At 42.9% G+C, this 27,220-nt stretch overlaps 1 protein-coding gene across 1 annotated transcript in view; it reads left to right on the top strand.

Moving 5' to 3' along the window:
- LOC144493983 (vesicular inhibitory amino acid transporter) overlaps positions 1-27,220 on the top strand; it is a 40,439-nt gene that overhangs the window by 5,635 nt on the left and 7,584 nt on the right. The window contains exons 3-4 of the mRNA XM_078213558.1: positions 13,495-13,547; positions 13,804-14,107. Coding sequence (XP_078069684.1) covers positions 13,495-13,547; positions 13,804-14,107 — 357 coding nt within the window. The remainder of the gene's footprint in view (positions 1-13,494; positions 13,548-13,803; positions 14,108-27,220) is intronic.

Here is a 27,220-nt window from a genome sequence, read left to right as displayed (position 1 = left end):
AGAAATGTTGGAAGACATCTTGCTGATCATGAAACTTCCAAAAGTCATATTAAAGTTATCTGTGCATTCGATCAAAGATGTAAATCATCTGGAAGAATTGATTCTGCGTTATTGGCTCAGTTTGAAAAGGAGTGTTCTTACTGGAGGGAAGTGCTGAAACATATTGGCCGGGATTTTCTGGCCTAGCTTGCCCCGAGACTGGAAAATCCCCCCAAAGTCAATGGACCATCCCATGGTCCGCTCCGATTCCCGTGGTGGGTGGAACGGGAAAATTCATCCCACATTTCCACAGTCAAACTTTTGTCTTCCTTGGGACTTCCTTTAAGAGGACATGATGAGTCATCAGTGTCAAGTCAAAGAGGTAATTTTTTAACCTGCATTAAATATCTCAGTGACGAGCTTCTCAAAGAGCATTAGAAAAATTATCAATGCTGTGGCTCAGAGACGACCAACATTTTAACTCACGGGATCTATAATAAATTCATCACTATAATGGCAGAGTGGCTCAGAAACCAAATCCCTTATGAAGTTAAAGATGTCAAATACTGTTTCATAATAGTTGATTCAACAGCAGATGTGAGTCATATAGACCAATTAACATTAATTTTCAGATATGTGACCACAGGGGGGGTGGGGGTTGACATCATGGGGAGCGGGTGGGTGCCGACATGGAGGCACTGCATGGGGCTCCCCATATGCAGGTCCACCTCTGCTCACACCTTTCACCATTTGGCCCCACTCCCTCTTATACAGTTTAAAATACATCACATTTGTCCTCCTATTTAGCACTAAAAGAGTGTCACATGGACTCAAAACTCTCCACAGATGCTGCCAGACCTGCTGAGTTTTCCCAGCATTTTCTGTCTCTACACCTAGACAGCTCTTGCCTGTTTCTGTCAGTGGTCAATTTTAAACTGATCCGTAAATCCTCATTTCTGCCTATTGTGTCCACTTGTTGGACAGGAAGTTGGCAATTTGAAAGCTGACCCTCTCTTTGCACATCAGTTAGCTAGCTGGCCTGCCACTCAAACCATTATCATGGATGTGAAATCAAGCTTGTGCTTGAATGCAGCCCATCCTAACATCGCATGTGAGTGCCTTGTGGAAGTGACTGAAAAGTAAGTGCAATTAAACTACAATCCCAGATTATCCCAGCTCTGTGGGGTGAGACATGCTGTTCATAATGTCAGGCTCCTGAAGTAACTGCTCTACTCGGAACTCAGCTGCAGCAGGAGACTCCCCGGAGGACAACTGATATACTATAGGGATGTTGTCAAAGCATTCCTGAAGAGGAAAACTTAGCTGCTGACACATGAAAAAGCCTGACTTGTTAACGTGCAAAATGGAGAAGGCTCATTCAGGAAAACACCAAATATATCAAAGACTTCATCTGGAACATGCAGAGGCAAAATGAAGGCATTGGAGGAAGCACACAAACCTCCAAACAACCCATCTATTCGACCTTTCGAGCACCCGTTCTCCTCGTGTCTACATGAGTTTCCTTCAGGTGCTCTGGTTTCCTCCCACAACCCGAAAGACCGTGCTGGTTAGGCGCATTGGCCATGCTAAATTCTCCCTCAGTGTACCTGAACAGGCACCGGAGTGTGGTGACAAGGGACTTTCACAGTAACTTCATTGCAGTGTTAATGTTTGCCTACTTGTGACACTAATGATGCGCGATTAATCCACTCAGGAGGCTAGATCGTACCCGGGAATAAAGGCTTTTATTCGCAACAAGAATAGAGCATACTGCTTAACAATACAATCCCAGACTAAAGGGTCACTAGGAAGTGCAGTGACCTTTATACTCCTATAGGAAGGCGGAGCCAACCGGAGTGTGCCACAGAACAATGCTAATAGGTGGAACACCCCAACCCTAACCCCAACAGTAACAAGAGCAACATATGTACAAGTACCCATAGTGGTAACCATCTATGGTTCAGTACCCATAGTGGTAACCATCTATGGTTCACCACAACTAATAAGTAAACTTTTTAAAAAACCCACCTACTCCACTTGTGGCAGAGACTGCAGATCACACATTGGCCGAATCAGCCATCACAGAACTCATAGAATCAGGCATGGAAACAAGGCCTCCTTAGTTCTAAGGGATTGCCTGAGAAAAGATCCCAGATTACACAATGTTACAATATTATTTATCAGAAGAGGTCTTGCAGCTCATGTTGCACTCCATCTTGATCCTAACATTCTTCATCAAACCCCATTACTTCATCAGATTATGAAGGATAACTATTCAATGGCTCACTTATTAACTCATAAGAAAAGTATTAACACCCCAACCCTTAGCTTCGTTTCAGTGAGTTCAGCCTGTGTCCTCTGTCAGGGTGTCAGGAGGTTACATACTTGAAAATTAGTCCTTAAAGATTCTGAACTTGAATTCATATTGAATACATTAACTTAAACCAAAAAAGAAAAAAAATCACAAAACATTTAAACAAAAATAGTCAGAAGGAAAAGTTACTAAATGCAACTGACCTTGTACCAAAAGCTTGCCATAGTTCATGTAATAATTCACAGATCAACCACTGAAACATGTTTATAACGATCTGAAACAATAAGTGGGTTTTTTTCTTTTTCAAACACTTCCAGTAGACATTCACTAACAGTTCCAAAACACAAATCTATCTGTCATTGAAAATACAAAAGCCCTTTTTGACTCAGTTGAGCATTTACAGATCTAAGTAAGCAGGTAGACAATGTTGCACTTAAACAATTTTAGTGTAAAGAACAATTTGCCTCACTATGGTATTCTGCATTAGGGCTAGAAGACCAGCAAGACGGAATGTGGATTCTCTCTCAACTCCAGGTTGTATATGTGTGCTTTTTTAAAAAGAAATAGAACATATTTTACCCTTTGTTCCTTAGAGAAAAACGTGAAGTTTTTAAAAAAATTAAATGCAGGCTCCTTACAAAGGGAGTAATGGGGTACAATTTTCTATTCTGTTGAGGATGGGGGATTGTGGTGAGGTGGAGTGCTTTGAGAGCCCACTGGACTAGGAATAGTGCACCGAGTACACTGTGCTAGCTTCCAGGGACAGGTAGACAGCTAACGAAAATGCACAGGTGACAGATCGAGGTTCCCAACAGGTCCCAGAACATATTCCAGGAAGTTTAAAAAAGTGCAAACTTTCAGTACCTGTATCGTAATTTAAATAAACTGACAATTCATTTATAGCACTAAATTCCTACTTTTCTTGATTATTTATTTGTTCTAATTCAAATTAATCGATAATTCCGTTTTCTCAAGGCAATTCATGTTCTACAGTCACTTGCAGACGCTTAACAGACAACAGATAATAAGGTGACATGCATCTTAGTTTACATACATCTCCCAGAAGCTTTTTTTTTGATTGGCAGCAATCTGGCTCATCACAAAGCATACAAACATTGGAAAATGATGAGCAAGAAAAGACCATCTGGTTTGTCAAGCCATGCCTGAATTTTCTGCAGGTAAATTCTGCTACCTATCCTCCTGTTCAGGAATGGAGCAGAAGTGGCAGTAATTATTATTTGGCTTTCGAAAATAGACTATAAGTATGTTTATTTTTGATTTAAAGACATCAAACAACTTTAAGTACTCATTACAAAGGTCCAGCTGTAATCTCACTGTGACTGGGAACAAAATATTCCATGTTATCGGATTTTTACATTTTTTGTTGGATAAAGGTATCGAGGGAAATAAAACAATGGTAAGTAAATGAAATTGAGGCATAGATCAGCCATGATCTATGTCAATGGTGGAGCAGGTTCTAAGGTTTGAATGGCTTACAACTATTTCATTGATCCTTTTTACTATTCCAGTGGCAGGCTCCTCCATTATCATAGTTACTCACATCGCCCTTCTACAGGAATACGACTTCAATTTTTCACACTGTCTCAGGCTTAAATGTCTAGGGGTCCTGTTTGTTTTCTTTGAATAACATAATTTCCAACAGAACGTGAGCCACAGGATGGCAGTCGTATTTAGGTGTATATGAGAAATCTTGCCTCCAGCATTGTCAATATCACACACGTCACACTTGAAAGTGTCATATATGCAAACAATATGCCACACTTATTGGTAGAAACAAGTCACTCTTAAACAGGTAGGAAACTTACCATGAAGGGATGAGATAGGGTAGACATAGAGAATATGTATCCACTTTGGAGGAGTCCAAGTAAGGTACCATAAATATAAGATGATCATAAATCAATGCATAATAAAGGGATGATGTGTGGGAAGGTAGGGGATGTTGGAGGTCATTAAGGAGTGCATCAGAATATCAGAAAGGAAACTGTCCTTCAGAAAGGAGAGAGGTAGATGGCAGCATTGAACTGGAGGTAATGAAACTGGATCCATTGATTGTGGTAACTGTTGGGCTGGAAAGTGAGGACAAGGGGAACCTTGTTGTGATTCTGGGAGGGTAGGGAAGGGGTGACAGCAGAAGTACAGGAAATGAAATTGAGACTATCATGGGCCCTGCCAACCAAGGTGATGGGGACTCCTTGCCTGAAGAGGTAGGGAGACATATTAAAAGCTCTGGTATGCAAAGAGGCAATGTCAGAACAAATCCAATGGGGAAACTTGGAGAATGAAATAGAGTCATTATAAGAAGAAGGTGGGGAGAAAGCACATGCAAAGTAGTTGCAGATGTCAGTGGGCTTATGGAGAATATTGGTCAATATTACCCCCGGAAATTGAGGCATAAGAAAGGGAAGAGTCAGAGATTAACTATGTGAAAGTGAGGGAAGAGTGCAATTTGATAGATGACTGGGTTTCTTCTCTGGTCAACCTAGACTTAGTGGGCACAGCGAAGCTGGCTGGATTAAGTATAGATTCACCTTAATGGAAAGGTGGTAGCATTAAGGCAGTCCCTTTGTGCTTATTAGAAAAAGTATAAAAAAGACATAAGTACTTATCTAATGAAAATATAATAGACTGCAAGCTGCATGGCTTGATGCTCTTGATTTTTGTACTGACCAATTTATAATCAGCAATGCCATAACAAAATAAGTAATATCAAAAGAATGTGAATACAAGACTGAAGTGAGAGTAAATTCGCTACTGTATATATCCTTAATGTTCCCTTTTAAGTTTGCACATTTTTCCCTTACACCAAAAAGAAAGATGCTGAAAAGTGTGCATTAATGAAGCTTAACAACAATAAATCAAAATGTCATGTTTCGAATCAAATCTGCATGACTGTATTGTTATTCTCATCACGTTGACATTATTTTTGGCTGATTTCCAAAACCTTTGTTTCCAGCATTTTTATGGAGGGATTTTTGTGAGCACCGCTCACTTATCTAGTTCACTGTATGCTTCTATTCATATGAACAGTATTTCTTTTTGTCGCACTGATGCAGTAATGAAAATCTGTACTGTTTCAATATGAGATAAGGGTATATACTTGGTTCCAATATAAAGCATATTTAGTGCTGTTCTGCTTTGATTTGAGGAAAATTAATTTTACTTTGGTGCTTTGTACTGCCTGTTACCATAGCCCCACAACATAAATGGTGCTGCTGGTGAGATTTGAGACATTTGGATCCCCACTTGCACCAAGATTGAAATTATATTTGACAATTTGATAATGTCGACAGAATCTAGTGTGACAAATGCCTTGTCTCAGAAAATGCCGCTTCAGTTAAATAAATCTAGAATTCTGTGTTTATTCCTGTTGTGCAACATATTAAGTTAACAAATACAAACATTTTGGAGATCCTAGACTCATTGCTCACAATTTCTAACATTGCTTGGACAACAGGAATGTAGTGTGGAGGAAGCTAAAATCATAGTTGAATGCTTATTGCTGAATTTTCAATGTACTTCTACCCACTGTCATTTTCAGAAGCAGCTGAGGTCCCTACTGCAGTCTGGCTGTGGCATCATGCAGGCATTCATGTATTTTACCAAATTCAGGTCTGTGTTTCTCAGGTGGAACAAAGGCCATCCAGCGTGCAATCCTGTTGCCCTCACCTGCAGTCCTCCTGGCCCAACCCCTGAAAAATAATGTAACTTATCTTGTCAGCTCTATCCCCAGTGAACTGTTAGGAGAGTGTATGGTCTGACCAATTATCCTAAAATGACAATCGAAGTGCTCTGCTCTTCATAGGACCATGTTTATTCCTATTATAAGGAGCTTCCTTCCTGAAACAGGTTCTTCAGTTCATGTAAAAATGACTACAAGCCAATTGTCAGCATTAAAGGAGTGGTAATTCTATTGATCCCATTTTGTGACTCTAAATTGTCCACTCCTGCTAATCTTCACAAGTTAAAATTGACCATGTTCTTTTTAAAAAAAGAAATCAATTGGCTGAATTTGAAACCAGCTAATTATACCAGCTGTACTTTGCTAACTGACACAAAAGTTAAATTTTCTCATTGATTGCACTTGTGAAACATCAATTGCAATCACTAATACATAACAAAAGAGGTGAAAGAGAGAAAAGGAAAACCAAATAGAAGCTCATTCCCTATTTTCCTGAAATTTTTAAAACATATTACATTTGGTTGAAAACCAAACAAAACCTTTTTAAGGAAAACAAACTGAGGGAGAAGATACAAGGAGGAAGGGGTAATGAGGAGAGGTCGATAGGATCTCTGACCTCTCACCACTGTCCTTTAGCGGAATTGAGATTTGGAATTTGGTGAACTGTTGATGCTGGAATCTGAAACAAAAACAGAAAATGTTGGAAAATCTCGGCAGGTCTGACAGCATCTGTGGAGGGAGAATAGAGCCAACGTTTTGAGTCAGGGCCCTTCGTTAGAGCTCTCCTCAGAATTTCTCTCCACAGATGCTTTCAGACCTGCGGAGATTTTCCAGCATTTTCTCTTTTTGTTATTGTGGAATTCGTCTGTTTTCTGCTTGAGAGAATGGGCAGAATCTTGTGCTCTCGATGGTGGTGAGCTTTGAGATGGCAAGGGCATGTACTTAGGGGATAGGGTGGCATGCCAGAATCCTGTCACCTTCCCACCCCTACCAGAATGGTAGACCGTCCCACCCACCACCAATTGAAGCCTTTAAGTGGCCAATTAATGACCACTTAAGGGCCTCATTACAGTTGGAATTAACCCATGGCAAGCAAGCCTGTTGCCATGTAATGTGCACAGCAACTAAAGTCATGCATCCAACTTGTCACCTCTGAAGCGATGGGGGGATGGGGACGTGGTTGCGATCAAAGATACTCAGTGAATAATTGAGAGATAGGATGTCAGACAGGTGGTGTGGAGTTGGGGGAGGAGTGGAGGGTGGAGCTGAGATCCACTCCGTATCCTTGCTGTTACTCCCCTTGCACCTTTCTCCCACAACCTGCACCCCCCAAAACTACGTCCTCCCTGCATCACTTACCTGTGGCCCAGGACCCTCCGTAATCTTGGGACTCCAGTGCCTGTACTTCCTGCAGTAGCCACAGCCTCCACAGTGGCACTGATTTGTCATTCCAGGGGAAGACCCACTGCTGGTCCCGGCAGTGCCCAATTGGTATGTGGTTCTGCAGACCTTCCTGAAAAGAGGCAGTGCAATCCTCTCACCAGCTCTCGAACCACCAGTCAAGTCTCCTGACAAGGTTCCACTCAATATTTGAAGATGAGTTTGCAATGAGTTCCTTCAATACTTCTTCTTGAGTAATTCTTTCTTTTAAGCAGAGTTCTTCTGAGACACCATTGAGGAAGAAGCATCAACCATTGACTCTGGTGGAATTGAGCTTACTCTGGCCTTGGGGGTACCATTATCTGGAATGCCTCTGTCATTTAACCTTTCTCCTGCTGCTGTTCTAACTTCAGAATAAAGACATATTCATGAATTGTCTTGTGAATTCCATGGTAAGGACTCCATGTTGAACAGAATCAAATTTTGCCGAACGGAGCCAAAGGCCAGTGCCACCCTCGTGAGTTCATGAGGCTGACACTGGGTCTCACTTCGGGCAGCAATGTCACTTTATGACTCCCGGGGGAGAGGTCCTATGGGAAGGAGGAAGAAGGATAGTAGGAGTATGTGTGTTTGTGTGTCCGAGGCCCATTCAGTGCAGCTTGGTCTCCGGTCGTCTTGGACACCCTTGCCACTGGACCAAGGCCTTGCTCCATCAAGCCCATGTTGTAACTGGTGTGAATAGTCACCCCATGTTAAAAAAACACATGCACAGACATCTTACACCCTTTAAAATGAAGTTTGGGGCTTGCAATATCTTGACCTTCATGGACAACGCCAACAGTGATTTTGATTTGATTTGATTTATTATTGTCACATGTATTAGCATACAGTGAAAAATATTGTTTCTTGCGCGCTATACAGATAAAGCATACTATTCATAGAGAAGAAATGAGAGAGTGCAGAATGTAGTGTTACAGTCATAGCTAGGGTGTGGAGAAAGATAAATTAGTGCAAGATAAGTCCATTCAAAAGTCTGACAGCAGCAGGGAAGAAGCTGTCCTTGAGTCGGTTGTTACGTGACCTCAGACTTTTGTATCTTTTTTCCGAAGGAAGAAGGTGGAAGAGAGAATGTCCAGGGTGCATTGGGTCCTTAATTATGCTGGCTGCTTTGCCAAGGCAGCGGGAAGTGTGGATGGAGTCAATGGATGGGAGGTTGGTTTGCATGATGGATTGGGCTACATTCACGACCTTTTGTAGTTCCTTGCGGTCTGGGGCAGAGCAGGAGCCATTCCAAGCTGTGATACAAGCAGAAAGAATGCTTTCTATGGTGCATCTGTAAAGGTTGGTGAGAGTCGTAGTGGACAAGCCAATTTCCTTAGTCAGAATTTCCTTAGCAACAGAATAGTATACTGCTATTGTTGCCTGGGAGCTCGGGTATTTCAACATTGATATTGCCACCCTAAGTGAGACCCAATGGGCAGGGAAAGGCCAGCTAAACAAACAAGGTGGTGTTTACACCTTCTTCTTGAAAGGTAAACCAAAGGTTTGGCGCCTCCACTGTTGGCTTTGCCATTATAAATGAACTAGTTGGCTGTCTCAGAGAGTCCCCTTGCGGGATAAACAAATGCCGCATGAGCCTTCAGCTCACCCTAGCTGAGAACTAGTACGCTACATGCCTCAGTGCACCCCAACACTGGAAGTTACAGAGGAGACCCAGCAGGTGACAAGTTGATCCTCCTCAATGACTTCAACACCAGAGTTGGGAAGAACATAGACACCTAGGGAGGAGAAATTGGCAGGGAGATGGTAGGGAAACCAACACTTACACTGTCCCTGACAAAACACATAGAATGCAGTCTTGTCATAACCAACCCCTTGTCAGAGACAAGTGCAAAGCCTCAGGGCAACACCCTTGTTCCAAGTATTAGCACCTGCTCATCGTCCGAGCAATGGGTTGTAAGGTCATGCACATCACCTGTGCCGTAACAGGAGCAGAAGACTGATGGTGGAACCACTGTCTAATATGTTCTGTGATCAAGATCAACGTAATCCCAAAGCAGCGATAGCAAAAGGAACAGTGGGCCCGATTCTCCCATCGCGACGGGCTAGTTTTTTGGTGGGTCAGGTTGGGAGATGCTCGTGTCTGCCATTTTGCGGGATTCGTGCATGCGCCCCGACGGATGCGCATCTCCCACAGCCAGAGAGCAGGTGCAGTCAGGACCACGCTGGAATCCAGCGGGAAGACAAGATAAGTGATTTTATTCTGTTTTTAGTGTAATTTAAATGTCATTATCGAGCCCGGGACTGAATTCCCTGATAGCATCTCCCACCCCGCCAAGGGTATTTCACTCCAGCAGGGTTTAGAGTAGCTCCTCACTTCTGAGGAACTAGCGGCAGTGACACTGGGGTGGGGCCTAGGGTCTAGGGCCAATTGTGGGCAGGGTCTCAGGGGCAGTGCCAAAGAGGCGAGGCCTAGGGGCAGGGCCTATTCTGGGCTGGGCCTAGAGGCGATCGATGGGGGTAGGGGGTCCCACTGCCACTCTGCATTGGGATCGGTCAGGGCTAGAGGGAGGCCAGCGATCGGGGCGGGCTGGGGGGAGGATCTGCCTCCCAGGGGTGGGTCTGCCTCCCGGGGGTGGGTCTGCCTCCCGTGGGTGGTCAGCGGGGGGCGGGGGGGGGGGGGGGGTCTGTCAGTGGGGCGTGTGGGAGGAATGATCACTGCTGGGAGAGGTGGGGGTGGCTGAAGATTGCGATGCTCCGGGACGGGGGGGAGGAGTCGAGGCTGGTCTGGGAATGCTTGTGCGGCCTGCTTTCGGGCGTGATCAGGCCGTGGGAGTGTCGCGAGGGGCAGCACTGCAAGGGTCCCAGGCTGGCCAGCGATCGAGCTGGTCAGCAAAGTGCAGGCTGACAGTTCGGGGCCACTGCGCATGCGCAGAGTTCTGGAACTGTCAGACCCCAGCGTGAATATGCCCCACCCTCCGAGCTTTCAATTATATTCACGATTGTGACCTCTGCATTGCACAGAGTGTGGGAGATTCGAGTCTGAACTCCCACTGAACAAACAATCGTGAATTACACCATTTTTCCCGCCAATTCAACACTTTGAATTTTTTTGGGAGAATTGCCCCCAATGTCACAGGAAAATCACCACTGAGGCACTCAAAGACCCTGATAAGAGAGCCCTATTCAGCCAGCACCTCACTGCCAACCTGATGCCTCACACTGACCCACTGACCCACAGTGTCCATAATGCCTGGTCTGCCGTCATGGCCTCTATAAACAGCACCTGCAAAGAGACGTTTGGCCACTCAACCAGGAAATACCATGATTGGTTTGATGAGAATGACGAGAAGATCAAGGAGCCTATAAGTTGCAAGCGCAGGGTTTTTCTGAACCTGAAACAGCATTCCAATTTGAGAGCAAGACAGCAGCTCAATCGACAGTTGAAGGTTGAGGTCCAGCAAAAAATCCACGACCTCCAGAACTGGTGGTGGTGGGTGGAGAAAACACAGGAGATTCAGCAGTTAACCAATAACCATGATGTGCAAAGTTTCTCTAGCACAGTGAAGACCACCTGTAGTCCAAGCACCCAATGCTCCACCCAACCGCTGGCCAAGAATGGAGAGCAGTTCATCTAGAACTGAGAGGCAGTCAGTGCCATTTGGAAGGAGCGCTTTGAAGACCTCCTTAACAGAGACTCTGTCTTCAACGTGGGTGTCCTCAACTCATTCCTGCAGCATGCTATCCACCATCATCTCAGCACAACCCCAACCAGGTACAAGGTAGGAAAGGTGATCTGACAACTAAAGAACAACAAGGCATCAGGAACAGTGGAATCCCTGCCAAAGCACTATAACATGGCAAAGAAGCACTATTGGTGCAAATACATGACCTTATTAAACTTATCTGGAAGGAGAAGAACATGTCTGGAGTTCTCAGAGATGCCATAATCATGACCATCTTCAAGAAAGATGACAAGTCTGACTGCACTATCGAGGAATTTCCCTGCTGTCAGCAGTAGCAAAGGTCATTGCAAGAGTCCTCCTTAATCGACTTCTCCCTGTGCCTGAAGAGCTCCTCCCAGAGTTGCAATATGGATTCTGTCCACTAAGGAGCACAATAGACATGATCTTCACAACATGCCAACTACAAGAGAATGCAATCTTTGTACATGGCCTTCTTTGACCTTACAAAGGCTTTTGATGCTATCAATTGCAAGGGATTATGGAGTGCCCTTCACAGTTTCAGCTACACCCAAAGCTTGTCACCATCTTCCACCATGATGACATGCAAGTCATGATCCACCACAGACCTAATTCACATTAGGACTGGGGTCAAGCAGAGCTGTATCATCACATTGACGCTCATCTCTATCTTCCTTGCTGCAGTGCTTCATCTCACACTGAGCAAGCTCCCTGTTGGTGTGGAACTAAACTACGGAACACACGGGAATCTGTTCAACCTCCTCTGCCTGTAGGCCAGATCCAAAGTCATCCCATTCCCTGTCATTAAACAACAGTATGCAGATGATGCTCCAAACCATCGTCAACACCTTCACTGACGTGTACAAGACCATGGACTTGCACTAAACGTCTGTAAGACAAAGGTCCTCTGACAACCTGCCCCCACCACGCAGCACAGCCCCCCCAGTTATCAAAGTCCACAACGAGGCTTGAACAATACGGACCACTTTCATACCTTGTGAACCTACTGTCACAAGGACACTCAGCGACGAAAAGGTTCAACACCACCTTCAATGTGCCAGCACAGCCTTTGGTCATCAATGGAAGAGAGTGTTTAAAGACCAGGACCTCAGGCTCAGCACCAAGCTCATCGTCTACAAAGCAGTAGTGATACCCACTCTCCTTAATGGTTCAGAGGCATTGATTATGTACAGCAGGCACCTCAAAACCCTGGAGAAAACCAACACTATCTCCACAATATTCTGCAACTCCATTGGCAGGATAGATGCACAAACATTTGTGTTCTTGCTCAGGCCAATATCCTCACCCTCGAAGCATTGACCATGTTCTATCAGCTCTGCTGGGTGGGCCATATCATCCACGTACCTGACAGAGACTCCTGAAGCAGACACTCTATTTGGCATTTCAACATGGTGAGCAAGCCCCAGGTGGGCAGAGGAAACGCTTCAAGGACATCCTCAAAGTCTCCTTGAAAAAGTGCAACATCCCCACTGACAGTTGGTAATCCCTGGCCCAAAGGCACCCAAAGTGGAGGAAAAGCATGTGGGAAAGAGCTGAACGCCTCCAGTTTCATCACCAAGAGCAAACTGAAGCAAAATATCGACAGTGAAAGGAGCATGTGGCAACTCGGGCACCCCACTCATTCACTCTTCCAATCACATTTGCCCTACCTCTGACAGAGACTGTCGGTCGTGCATTGAACTCTTCAGTCACCTGAGAATTCATTGTTAGTGCGGAAGAAAGTCATCCTCAACTCCAAGGGATTGCCTAATAAGAAGAAGAAAAGGAAAAAGGACTCCTTGACAGTAGGGTGAGAAACAAATGTTTGCTGTCTGAAACTATTGAAAGACCTAAATTTAAAGAATGCAGAGATCTTGGAGGGTTGTAGGGTTGATGAAGGTTAATTGAGGAATGGATGGGCAGAACATCGGCAATGTGTCTAATGTTTGGTGAAACATTTTGAAAAGTACAAAGTTTTGCTAGATTTTCTAAGTGTATGTATTCAGCCCCTGTAAATTAGCCACAATGTTAGAGTGAAGTATTTAGCACAACATGAGTAGTTTTCACATTTGCTCTCTGCTGGAACATTGATTAAGAGTAAAATATCCTAAACAAAAATCAAGTGACTAGAAATGAGACAACAGGAAGCTGAAATTATCATGGAATCACCAGACAAATCAAGTAGGAGAACCAATAATGTAATTAAGGTATTTACTATCATTTTTATAAAACAACAGTTGTGTGGGCACAGTAATATGGAAAAGAGGTTTGGCTTCAACTCCTTCTCTGTTGGTTTGACGCAGATGATTGACGGAGGATGAGTTGATAAATTCATATATTAGGCACCTTGTGTTCCAAAACTATTGTATGAAAATATTTTAGCTGCTGAAATTATAATTTCAAATTTCTATTTGAAGGCTGTGAACCTTATTGTTGGTGAACCATTCACAGATTCTGGAGAAGTCCGGTGGTAGAGACCACTTAGATTTTCTTCACAGGACCTTACTTCTCTATTTGGTTCCACATCTTGAGGACTAACTTGGAGAGAGTCGGTTTGATTTTACAATTTATAGAACTTGAAGTCAAGAGCAAGTATCTCACTTATTTTTATTTTGTGTATTTGTACTTTTTAAAGAGGAGGCGACAAAAACGCCTTTGAAGGCTATGCTTCTCAGACAGAACTAATATTATTTCCCAATCTCTCTCTCTCTCTTTCTCTTTTAAAGGAATAGGATGTCTTCCATTTCCAAGATTATGATCAACTTCCAACGCGGGATAACCAAGTTTCTCAAAAGGCACCGTTATGGATTTCGCGTGGACGAGGAAAACCTAAGTTTTGCACAGCTGGAGGAGCTGGATCCGGATCCTGGAGAAATCTTTCAGGGGAGAGTGCTTGAACGGGGATCCCTGAGTGAAGCTGAGAATGGGATGCAGCAGCAACTGGGAACCGAGCAACTCAACCCTGGACCTGGCCACACTCCTCACATCAGCACATGGGAAGCCGGCTGGAACGTTACCAACGCCATCCAGGTAAGTTCTCCAACCCCACTCTTGTCCATTAATGTGTTAGACATGACTGCACCCCTTTCAACAGCCACAGCCTGAAAATACCGACCAAATATCAGAATCCATAAGCCAAATAAACTACCGCATAAAATGTTCGAAAAAATAACCAGATGCGAGAATGATCAAACCTGTCATAAAGATTTGGGCAATTCTCAAATCATCCTTGAAGTAGTTAATATATATATTTTAAAACACACGCATTTGGGATTGAGAGGGAGCTGACCTGCATCATTGCAGGTGAAATAGTATGTCTCACACTGTGTCTGTTTTGTATTTTACACTTTTTTTTGGAGGGGGGTACAATTAAACCTGTAAAATCAGCAATTCTGCAGTCAGCAGATAAGGATGATTGGAATTAATGGTAATAACGGAGCAGCTTTGGGGCGGGAGGCGCATCTCAGAGTCAGATATGATATAAAGTTTGCAAAGGATCTGGTTTACCCTGGGTCAGTGACAAGGGAAGTGATGAAGTCAGGGGCCGGTGAAGAGATTGTGACACGAGGACTGACATTGATGTCTTCAATCTTCCCAAGTACTTTTTTGCAGGAAATTTCTGCTCATCCAAGACGGGCGGACAGGCAGCATGAGGCTGAGGAAGAAGGAAAGTGTGGCGGTGGTCATATAGAGTCGGCTGTTGACATGGGAAACATGATATACTTTTGGGGAGATGTTGCTGAGGTTTATGGGGCTGGATTGTCTACTGTATTGCTATTATGTGCGCTACCGACCCCGCTGCTGCCCCACTCCCCACAGAAAGATTGGCCGGAATCGGGAAAAACATCGGGCTTCCATTCCGACAAATCCCTTCACCCTCCAATTTACTGGCTCCTCCAAACCCGTCACTCCAGGGTGAGTGAAATTCAGCCCCTGTACATTTCAGTTGATTCACACGCAGCCCGCCCCTGCAACTGGCTGGAATATCTGTACCAATTCTGCATATAGCTGCTATGAGTGGAACGCTTGTCATAGCCGGAAACCTGCAAAACTGAAAACAAATCAATCTGGCCTCTTAATTACCCTATCTGATGATTTGCAAACAAAAGCGTTCAGATTTGATTTTTTTAACCTCGCAGCAATTTTGTTGGGGTTGTAAGGGCTGCGCCACGTTCCTGTCACCTTTGTCCCTTTTCATCTAGCGCCTTCAGCCCAATGCTTTCTGGCAGCAATTTCCAGACCATTAACTATAAGTGGTTGGTTAGAATTCATCAAATCTCAACCTCTCCCGGTCAAAATGGGGAAAATTTATAATGCATAGTAGCAGCCTATTTTGAGCACGGTTTATGTAAAACCATGAATTTAAATGTTTAAACCTGAAATGGAAGCAAATATCAGTAAGTAAGTAAAAGCTCAAATAGCATTGCAAAGCCTAGCAGCTCACTCAACCACATATGAAAAGTATCATTCTGACAGATCAATCACCGAGACTGATGGGAGAAATTTTACGCTGTTTCCAAAGAAATTCTGAAGAAAAATTATGTTCCCAGCACATATTTCTTTTTCTTTGCTAGCATAGCAAAAGCGAAACAGGACCTCAGTCTACCAGAATTGATCATGAGAGATCAATGATGAATTTAAAATAAGGCAATCACAGTGTGTCATTGAGCATAAATGGAAACATCAGCGTATCAAAGTGCATATTTTTCACCTTGACATTTTGTTCAGTAAATTTCTGGGCCTATAATTCTCTGGTCAAGAAACTTGATAAACCCAAACAGGAACAGGACATGCAATTAACGAGGACCCATCACTTCTGATGCAGGCGCCATGCAAACCTCAGGCTGCCTGTTCACCAACATGATTGCAGTGCGTTACCAGCGCTAAATGTGCTGTTGAGTGCTGCAGAGGATGCAAAGTTATGAGGTTAGCTGACCTGCTTGGCACAGACCACACCAGAAATGCATACATATGGCACTGATGGCACTGCAGTCAAAACAGCATCTGTAACACCCTCAATATGGGTGCTGCACAACTAAATTTTGCCGTCTGCATGTCTGACCAACGGGACATACTGGGCTGTTGACTTCCGAACAACTGGGTATTAAGTAAATACAGTAAGAGTTTTAACAACACCAGGTTAAACCTGGTGTTGTTAAAACTTTAACCTGGTGTTGTTAAAATGCTTACTGTGTTCACCCCAGTCCAACGCCGGCATCGCCACATCATTAAGTAAATGACAGAGTACCCCGGAGTACACTTTGTAAAAACATTGGGATTAAAAGAACTGACAAGAATATTCACTAAATACGCCAGACAAATCTTTAACTCTGCGCCTAAACTTGTCTGAGAAATGTCTGAGGGTTACCATCAGTTTACAACCAGGAATAAATGATCCGTGTAATTTGTAGCATTTCCAGAAATTGAATTGACCTTATCCTAGCAAGCTGGTCTGGATGAGCTGGTTGCTCTGAGAAGGTTGCACTGGTCTTCCCAGGAATCAGAGTGCTGAGCCTTCATTTATAGAGATGCAATCCATTTTTTCTGCATACTTTGCTGCTGTTTATATCTTGGGTAGCTGCATACTGAACGTCTCGCAAAAATTTCAATTCATTGACCTCAGAGATACACTTTGATTTGCCAATATTTGATTCGTACCATAACCTCTCCAACCTTTCTCCCTCTCTATTGGAAATACATTTTCTGATTTTGTAAAAGCACATACAACAAACAAAGTCATCTTACATTTTCAGTTACAAAGATTACCACAAGAATTACTAAAAGGGCGAGAATTGATCAGTTTTGGTGTCAAAAACACTACCTTACTTATTTATAATCTGCAAAGAAACGCTTCAATTCTAAAGTCCAATCTGAGTGACACGTTAGAAGAATTCAGCCCTTCCAGTGTCAATCACTTCACACAGTCATATTATTATCCCCAATGATCTTCGCATCAGTACCGAGATGTGTCAGGTCACTTGTTTACTCTTTACCTTCTCAGATTGTTGCTAGCGCAGTCCAGTTAAAACAGTGCATTTTTATGTTCCTTTTAACAAGCCATTTACAGGCATAAGATTTCAATGGCTTTGTTTTCTATATCTGGAAAGAAATGTTTTGTTTTTATCAGCCTTTGTAGTTTAATTAGCACTTGTGTTTTCACAAGCATTCAGTGTGATGACTGATTCCATTCTGAGGACCATTTATGATAATTCTGAAGATGTTGCACCGACAATTTCTTCTTATTAGCATTGCAGCTGACAGTTAGTCCCGCTGTCAGTATTCTGCTAAAGTTTGATTCTGATTATTCTGATATTCTGGGCAGCATGGTGGCACAGTGGTTAGCACTGCTGCCTCACAGTGCCAGGAACCCAGGTTCGATTCCCGGCTTGGGTCACTGTCTGTGCGGAGTCTGCACCTTCTCCCCGTGTCTACGGGGGTTTCCTCTGGGGGCTGCAGTTTCCTCCCACAACCTAAAAGAAGTGCTGGTCAGATGCATTGGCCATGCTAAATCCTCCCTCAGTGTACCCGAACAGGTGCCAGAGTGTGGTGACTGGGGGATTTTCACAGTAACTTCATTGCAGTGTTAATGTAAGCCTACTTGTGACACTTATAAATAAATCTGATGTAAATTACAGTCATTTAAACATGAATACCAATCATGACTGTAATTTGAACATGAAAGTTTGAGCCAGCATTCTAGCTGAGCTTCTTAAATAAAAACATCCTTATGAGGGTCCTGTCTACCTTGTTATGATCCCCATGGCAATTGATAACTTCTTTAAAAGTACATTTGAATTTCCATTGACTGTAAGGATCACATAACAAAATTTCAGATTTTATGACTTCTACTGTAATAAACAAACTAATGCAACAGTGCCTAAACATGATTCAGTAGGCAACTTAGACACTAAATGTCAGACAGGAAATTCCCATTAAATTTTTTGCGTAACTGAAAATCTCCCACTATAGTTATACATTACACTGTCCCTTCAGTAGACATTTCATTCTCCAGGAATCAGTCTAAAATTATTCTCAGCTCCTGATGACTTGTATCCTTTTTGCTTTCCCCAGTCAGGTAATGTCTAATCACTGAACAGGCTTCCACTGTGAGTGTTACACTGGAGGTTCCTTCCCTTTATCCCAAGCTAGGAAAACCTTTCAGCCTCAAATTAAATCTTTAGAAACCTGATCTCGTCAATTTGAATGCAATTCCCACCCTTGTTCTACACAGTAAACAACAGTCAGGATTTTCTCTGCTTCATGTGCAAGACTGGTTGCTTCTATCTTAGAAACACTGTAACCCAGTGCTTCCCTCGTCAAAGCCCATCTCCATGGCAACATGAATCAAATGGGTCTTGTATCCAAGTAGAAATACAAATTGGATATCTTCTAGATCCAGAAGTCCATCTATCTTTAAGTTAAATAGACAATTTAAAGTATAACCCTTTATAAAGCCTGAAATTCCGAACACTTTCCTGTGAGACTTGGAAACAAACAGTCGCCCACAATCAGCACAACTGCTCTTGAGAGCATATTGAGCCAGGGAACATGTGTTAGAAAGCATAGATATCTTTGTGCAAGGCAGGCAGCAGAGAGTAGGAGTAAAGGGTAGCTATTCAGAGGGTAGAAGGTGGAATCTAACAAGAATCAGTTTATACTGTTCATAATTGCTTTTTATGTGCACAAATTTGGCTTTGGAATCTCAACACAATTTCTGCATATGCTGATAGCACCAAGTTGAAGGGCATAGTTAATACTGAGGAGAACTGCAACAAATTTCATGAAGGCATTAATAAACTTGCAGAATGGGCATGCAAGCAGCAAATACATTTCCACATAAGGAAGTGTGAGGCACTGGGCCAAATCTTCCAGTCTTGGGATCATGGAGACTGGACATATGACCGAAGATGTGCATTGGAGCTTTCTGGAAGTTCTGATGAATGGACCTACGTGAGAATCGCCCACAAAATTTACATTTCCAATGTGCAAATTCCCTGGTTCCTGGGACTGTCTGTGAATGTTTCCGATTCTGAGTTAAAGTTGGAGACTTCAGGCAGTTCCATGAATCTGATCTGAATAGCTACCCAAGAAATGTTAGACAGATTAAAATCTAGTTTAAAACCTCAGTAACTCCACAACCAATTCCCAGCCACCCCTTTGACACCCGATCGCCCTCCACCATCTGACTACCCACCTCCTGTGATCACCGCAACCCGACCTGACCCAACTACGTCTTCACCCCCGCCTGAAAATCCTCCCCTGACCCAACCTGACTGCACCCAACTTGACCCAACAACTCCCCCAAATTAACCAGACTACCCCCAAATACCAGACTACCCCTGACCCGATTACACCCTCCACCCCCCACCCTCCCCAATTCAATTGTACCCGAAATTAGACTTGACTACCATGCTGAACTGACTACCCCCCAACCACCTGACTAGCTGTCCCTCTCCCACCAACTCAACCTAACTAACCCCCTCTGACCAGACTACACACCTACCCACTTACTCACCCTGCCCACCAACCAACCCACCTACCCACTTATCATCCCTATCCATGCGACCCACTTATGCATCTGCCCACTTACAAACCTACTGACATACCCACCTATCTATTCATTCACTCACCCATTCATCGATTCACTAACATTCAAAGAATGGGTCTTTAAATCTACCTTATGACAGCTAGTGCCGTAAAAGTGACCCATCCTGTCCTGTCCTCCCGTGATTCTACTCTTGACAACGTTCCCTGAGGGAAGTTGCACAGTGCATTTCTGTGAAAGCTAGAATCGGAAGACTCTCAAAGAAAAGTGCAGCAGCATTGAGTCAGGGGAATTTTCAAGATAGCTACAATCCATTCAACATTGCCACTGCTCAGATAATCCAGGCCCTTATAATTTGGTGGGAAAAGTAAGGAGGTCACATCATACTTGAAAAATAGGAATCTAAATGGGATAGAAAAGCAAAGGGATCTGGGAGTACAGGCACACAAATCATTAAAAGTAGCAATGCAGATTAATCAGGCCATAAAAAAGCAAACCAAATACTAAGGTTTATGTCTTAAGGAACAGAATTGAAAGGTAGAGAAGTTATTATTTAACCAGATCACAATTGTGTGCAGTACTGGTTAGATATTATTCAAAGGATATGGAGGCACTGTAGAAGGTAAAATAATGATTTACAAGAATGAGACCTTAACTGTGAGCTTGAACCTATTAGGAAAGGGTGAATAAGTTGGGTCTGTTTTCTCTTGAAAAGGGGTCAGAGATGACCTAATAGAGGTCTTTAAAATCATGAAGAGTTTTGATTGAGTGGATTGGATTTTCAAACAGGGTTCAGGAATGGAAATGGGGGTCAGTTCCAGATCCTGACCATGTACAACATGATTCAGGCACATCACCGCAACCTTCAATGCTTCAACCATTTAAAGGCCATGTGAACTTGCCACCCAATCAGGAATGGTGGGTGGGTGGGTTCCCAATGCTGGAGGACATTGGGAGGCCCTTCAGCTCCCAGTGGTCATCAGTCCCACCAGTCAAGACAGAGGAAGCCAATTTGAACAGGGAGACTGCAAGGAAATGGCAGGGAAGTTGAGTTTTCCTTTTATAAAAAAGCCATAGCTGTCTGGCCATGTATCTGGATGAGTAACTCCTCCAGGGATTGGCCAGCAGCTGCCACTGCAACCCAGCAATCAGTATGGCTGCATGAGAGGGTCTCTCACTTGATTTTTCATGCCTCCCACCCTTCCGCTCTGAACCCACTATGTTGGCTTGGACATGGCCCGGGCTGACTTGAACTGCTGGCGTTACCAACGGGAATTTCCAATCAGCACGGGATAGAGAGGCCCCACAATTTACAATAATTGGCCTTAATAGGCTCTCTGTCGCTTCCCAGTGGGCAGCCAATCCAACCCCAAACCCCCCTCATTTAAAATGGCTCAGGACCAGGACTGCGGCAGAAAACCAGCACAGGCCACTGGTGCCAAATTTTGCGCCCACCTGCCTCTGATCCCAGCCCTGATACATTTAAAAATCCCAGCCAAAGAGAATGGGGTACTCTTTCCAGTTCCACCAGCTTGATGGAATTTGATGGACAATTGAAAGGTACATTAACCTCGGGCAGGAATTTACAGCCCCAGGATGGGTGGGATCAGAAAATCCCACTCCATGTTTCCACTTGTGGGCAAAAGAAAAACTATATAACATCAACAGAAGACAGTCACCAAACAATCAACTAAGGAATTCAGAAGAAGCTTATTTTCTCTGAGAGGTGAGAATATGGAATTCACTACCACAATGAAGGTTGAGTTGAACAACATAGATTAAGGGGAAGCTGGATAGTATATGAGGGAGAACAAAATAGATGGTTATGAAGGATGGGAGGAGGTTCACTTGGAGCATAAAGAGGCATGTACAAGTTGGACCAAATGACCTGTTTCCATGCTGTATATTCAATGCAATTCTATGTAATAATGGCTTATCTATCTCATGGGACCCTTAAACAGTGCAGAAGAAAGATGAAATTATGGACTAAGTGACTTGCACCATCACTTACAATGCTGCATATTTTCATGAGCCTTTTGCACAGCTTTGTTATTAACCAGTGTCAATAAAATTCAGCAACTCATTTTCATAGCTCTGCCCCAACTGAAAACAATGAATTATCCGCATAATTCATGTCACTGAACTGAGAGTTAAAATGAATGGCTCAGGTGGCTTGTCAGCAGTATGTTTTATACCTAATAGATTTTTTAAAAAATCAATCAAACAATTAAACGTGGGTTGATCTGAAGCTAGAGGATAGGTTCAACACACCTGTGGAATCTTTGCTCTCAAATTCATGGTGAGCTCCAAATGGAAGCGTAAAATAAATCAGCCTGATTGGAATTGAACTATGGGTGCCCTAGATCAGATTTGCGTGGGAAAACACTTAAAACCTAAAATGTTATCCAGTATATATATATATATGTGTAAATATGCCCACACCACCTCTATTTTGGCCGATACTCACAGTTCGGATCTCAGTCAAGACCAGTAACATTTTTTTTAAACAAGAGGAAATCAGGTATTTAAAATGAATGACAAGTTTAAACCAAAACTTTTCTTTAATATACAAGAGTTAAATAAAGCAAATAGTAAACAGCATCTCGGGTAACCACCTACACTCCCCAGAATCAACATGTGTTAAACATGAATTGACAGGCAAACTGAGTCAATTATGAACTATAAATTACACATTTCATGACAGATACAAGGACAGTTCTTACAAATTGATTCGGCAGTCCATGCGGCATATATATCATCAATCTCAATGAGAAAGCCATTTAAAACTTTTGGTTCCTCATGAGGAATTCCAGCTCCTCTTCCAGACTTAGCCTGATCCCCAACCGAGAGCAGCACACAATCAACCTGCTTTCCACAGCAGGGTCTCTACTGAAAGTGACATCTGCAGAACCTTTTCAGCTGCATTTGCGATGACCGGAATTGCATAGGTTCACCAATCTTTTCTTCAAGTAACAGAAACAGCACAGCAACTGAACATTTCCTATTTTCAGCCTGCCTGCATTGCATCACTGCAACCACCATCTCAGCAGGGGAGTTGATGGTGTAGTGTCATAGAATTTATCGAATCCCGTAGTGCAGAAGGAGGCCATTTGGCCCATCGAGCCTGCAACAACAATCCCATCCAGGCCCTGTCACCGTAACCCCACATATTTACCTTGCTAATCCCCCTGACATTAAGCGTCAATTTAGCATGGCCAATCAATCTAACCTGCAAATCTTTGTACTGTGGGTGGAAACCAGAACACCTGGTGGAAATCCACGCAGACACAGGAGAACGTGTAGACTCTGCGCAGACAGTGACCCAAGGCCAGAATTGATCCAGGGTCCCTGGTGCTGTGAGGCAGCACTGCTAACCACTTGGCCATTATGCTGCCCAAACCATTGAACCAGTAATCTAGAGACCCAGGGTAATTTCCTGGAGATCCAGGTTTGAACCCCACCACTATATTGTCGCTTGTCATAAGAATCCATCTGGTTCACAAATGTCCTTTCGGGAAATAAATTTGCCATCCTTACCTAGTCTGGCCTTATTGTCATAAGAATCCATCTGGGTCGCTAATGTCTGGCCTACATGTGATTCCAGGCACACAGCAAAGCAGTTGTCCCCAAAATGGCCGAGCAAACAATTCAGTTGTATTAAACTGCTTAGCGCTGTGGATGTACCTACGCCACACGGACTGCAACAGTTGCTTACCACCACCTTCTCGTGGGCAATTAAAGATGAGCATTAAATGCTAACCTTGCCAGTGATACCCAAATCCCATGAATTAATTTTAAAAATGCTCTGATGGCTCTGTCTTCTTTTATATGATATCAACCAATTTCAGTCTTCCCAGAAGTTTTGGCTTCCAATCTCAGTTTTAGTATTTGTTTCCTAAGGTCAGTTTCCCTCCTCAATTTCTCTTTTTAGTTAAGCCTGTCACAAAAAATACAAGGCTCACAGGTTCCTTCACATATTATAATCCAAGTGTTGGGAAATACAGAGGAACATATTGACATCAAGACACCTTCATTTATAATCTAGTTCACAATCACACTATTGCTGGAGAATTTGGTCCAGTGTGACAAAGGAACATCAATTTTATATGGTGAGATTTACTCCCCTTTTAATAAATGAAACATTTAACATAATAAATTACAGCAGCACCTCTATGTAAAATGGAAAGAACACAGGAAAGTATTCTGAAGTTGCTGGACAACTTGTAAAGTTAGAAAGATAAACTATAGTGGCTTGATAGTATTCAAAACTGACCATTTACAGTGTATGTGTCGCGGTATAAGATTATTGCTGAATTTGATTGGTGTTATTCAAGGCCCTTGTTCAGAGTCATGTGTCCTTTTTACAAGTCGGCAATAATAACTCAATAAACTGTTCGCTATCTGAAATCAACAGATAACAATGTTCTTTTTGTTATATAACTGTAGTAATTATGTGAGAATTTAATCAGAATTCTGAATAAACAATTTAAATTAACCTTTGTGTACAGTTTTGACAGGTGTAATATTTTTAACAGACCTTTTTAAAATATGTAAATTAATTATTGTTCTAACTTTTATAAAACTGTGCGTGCTGAAGAGTTGTTTTTGTTTCACAGTAAATTTGTATTCTAGGTATCCTGTACATTGACTAATTAGATAATTTACGGGTTATTTCATGAAGACTCTTGCTGGTTTAGAACTATCCTGAGACATTGCAGAACAATAAAATACATAACTTAGAAAATATGTCTGAGAAACTACATTTCATATCATGAAGAGAAAGATCAGCTGTATGAAACAGAGGATACACCAACCTGTCTCACTCGGGGTTCTTGACCAAGTTTAACCTTCAAAGTGTGGAATGTCATTCCTTAATCAAATCAGAGGGTTTATCAAATATCACAAAGATATATAGAGTTAATACTTAACAATGGCAATAAATATACATCGAGACAATGGTTCCTACTTCCGAACTTTCTGGGACTTTCTTCCTGTGGTTCTGTTGACTGCAGTATGTCTCTTCTTCTAGAGTGCCAGTAGTGCCCTGTAACCTCCTTTCTTTCATTCTTTACCACGCCATTTAAAGCCACAGTTTGTCCTGGCCAATATAATTGGATCAAGCTGATGTCATTAATAGTCCATAGACTGTCTCTGCCCCAACACAAGGATACTTACAGGTGCATTCTGTTTATCATAAGATTCTACGATTCACATTTCTGTTAATAGCTCAACCTTTGCAAATCTACTATTTCAACATACATCCCATCCTTTGCTTTCTGCAAGCATGCGCTAAGGTCTCCATCTTATCTTTTCCATTGTTCTTACACAAAAGGGGACGATCTTACCAGAATTTGGCAGAGTGTTGGTCCCGGTGAGTAAAACAAAGTGTTTCTCTCCAAGGAAATAGGTCAGTTTACTCTCCAGATCTGAACATACTCTGTCAAAAAAATCAGCTGGGCAAGTTTCATGACATCAGGTAGGGGGATGGTGACTAGACACGCTGGCGAAGCCCACCACAGAGGTCTCAGGGGCTCCCCCCACCCCACCCCTCGCTGATTGCAGTTGAAGCCAGCACCTCTTCCACCACCCCTCCCCCCACCATCAGAGTGGGTACTTCTCCCCCATCTGAACCAGCACTTCTCCCCCCATCAGAGCCAGCACTGAATCTGAATTTTTAAAATGGCTTAAGAACAGAAAACAGCAGTTCATGGTAAAGTGGGAGTGACCTGGAATGTGCTGCCCATGAAGGTATGGAAGCAGGAAAGAAATTGGATAGGCATTTGAAGACCTTGCAGTGCTACAGAGATAGAGCAGAGGAAAGGAACTGGCCGATTACTGCACCAAGAGCCAGAATTGATACAATAGGCCAAATGGCATCCTTCTGTGCTATACATGACTCTATGCACTGAATTGTACGGGATGGGGGCAGTGTTACTCGCCTCCCCATTACAGAAGTTGGTTTCAACTTTAAGAAAGACTTTAAAAATGCCTGCCCCAAAGCAACGAGATGCAAAGAGTGGGACATCCAACCCTTGGTAAGAGGAAATCCTAACCTCAGCCAATCTGATTGGCCCACAGAACCGCAGTGTCAGTACTCAGTAGTGGGTGCTGCCGAGACTACAAAGAGGCCTCAGGAAGAAGATCAACGGACCCCAGCCAAAAGTAAATCCTGGGCTTTGAGGGCAGTAAGGTATTGCGATAGGAAGAGATGTGAAGGATTTAAGGAGATGGGTTTTGCAGGCCTGCAGGACTGCAAGAAGGGGGGAGCTATCAGTCTGTGTGCACAGGGGACCCCCAAGATGTAGCCTCTACTTTATTTAAATGCAGCTCTAACTCTTGCCTGCCTGTCTACTCTCACCGTATGATGGCATGGGCAAAGTAATTGTTGGGTAATTGACTTGTTAGCAAGCTCAATTGCCCAGTTTTTTTAAATATCAGAGAGCTGTAATTTCAACACCCACCCACAATTTTATGGGGAGTGGGCAAGAAGGCCCAGAGCTTGCCCATCATATTTCATGTGCACTCCAAAAACATGCCCAGGTGGGGCTCTGTAGGGCTCTATGACATTTGTGAAGAACACTTTGTGTTTGTTGAACATGCTACAAAGAAAATCTTTCCTATGTTGGTTGCCAGTCTTGACGATACCACCTCGGAAGGTTTTTACCAAGACAATGAGGGCAAATTAGAGAACAAGTCACCAAAGTCCTTTATTGCAAACTGTTATGTATGTTGGGGCACGCCCTTTTAAGAAAATGGGTGAGGTGACCTAAGACTCACGCTTCACCCTGGATGGAGCTTGCCTATGCAGCCTTGTGCTGATTGTGCTCGAGGATAGACAATGAACAGTCCCAGTACTACAGCTTACTTCCACTAACCTCATGGTCTTGTATTAGTCTTATATCAGACTTCATACATAATGCAAACCTATTGTCTAATAGATATAATTTGAAAGAGGCAAAGGCTTTAGAAGTTATTGTTCAGGGAGATTTGAACAGCGATGAACAAAATTAAAAAGTAATGGAAATAAACTGATTGGTCCTCAACATCCTTTTATATGGTGAGACTGATATGTACAGAAATAGAATGCGGCACCAATAGTGGTACTTCAATACATTTTCCAGGGTCAGAAAACATCATGAATCACTCAAACCTGACATTCAGTGGGAAAAGGTATGCATGAAAATCAGCCACGATTGCTGCTCATGTTTATTTATTTAATATGACAAATACAAGAACAGCATTATTTAACTGAGTTAGAATTTGAATTAAAAACGCTTCAGCAGACTATTTGTACCTGCTTACACTTTGCAGTAATGTTCAATTTTATTTGGAATAAAGTTGGTCGAGGAAGGTTACAAATTTACAGCGAAAGGATAGGACTGTCATTTCCTCGACACTCAAGATGGTTAAAATGATGATTGATACTGGAGTCTTGGAATAGTTTACAATAAGCTAACAACAGGCCTTTGATTTATTTTGTCAATCATAATGTTAATCCTGGTCTACAAGAACAATGATTGTCAGTCTTCTTCAGATCTCAAAATGTAGAGACCTGAGGCCCGCGATTCTCCCATTGCGGCCCACCACTTTTCTTGCAG

The sequence above is a fragment of the Mustelus asterias genome, chromosome 5, assembly GCF_964213995.1.
Source record: "Mustelus asterias chromosome 5, sMusAst1.hap1.1, whole genome shotgun sequence".
Lineage (NCBI taxonomy): Eukaryota > Metazoa > Chordata > Chondrichthyes > Carcharhiniformes > Triakidae > Mustelus > Mustelus asterias.
Note: the sequence above shows the minus strand (reverse complement) of the source record. Positions and strands in the feature narration are given on the sequence as shown.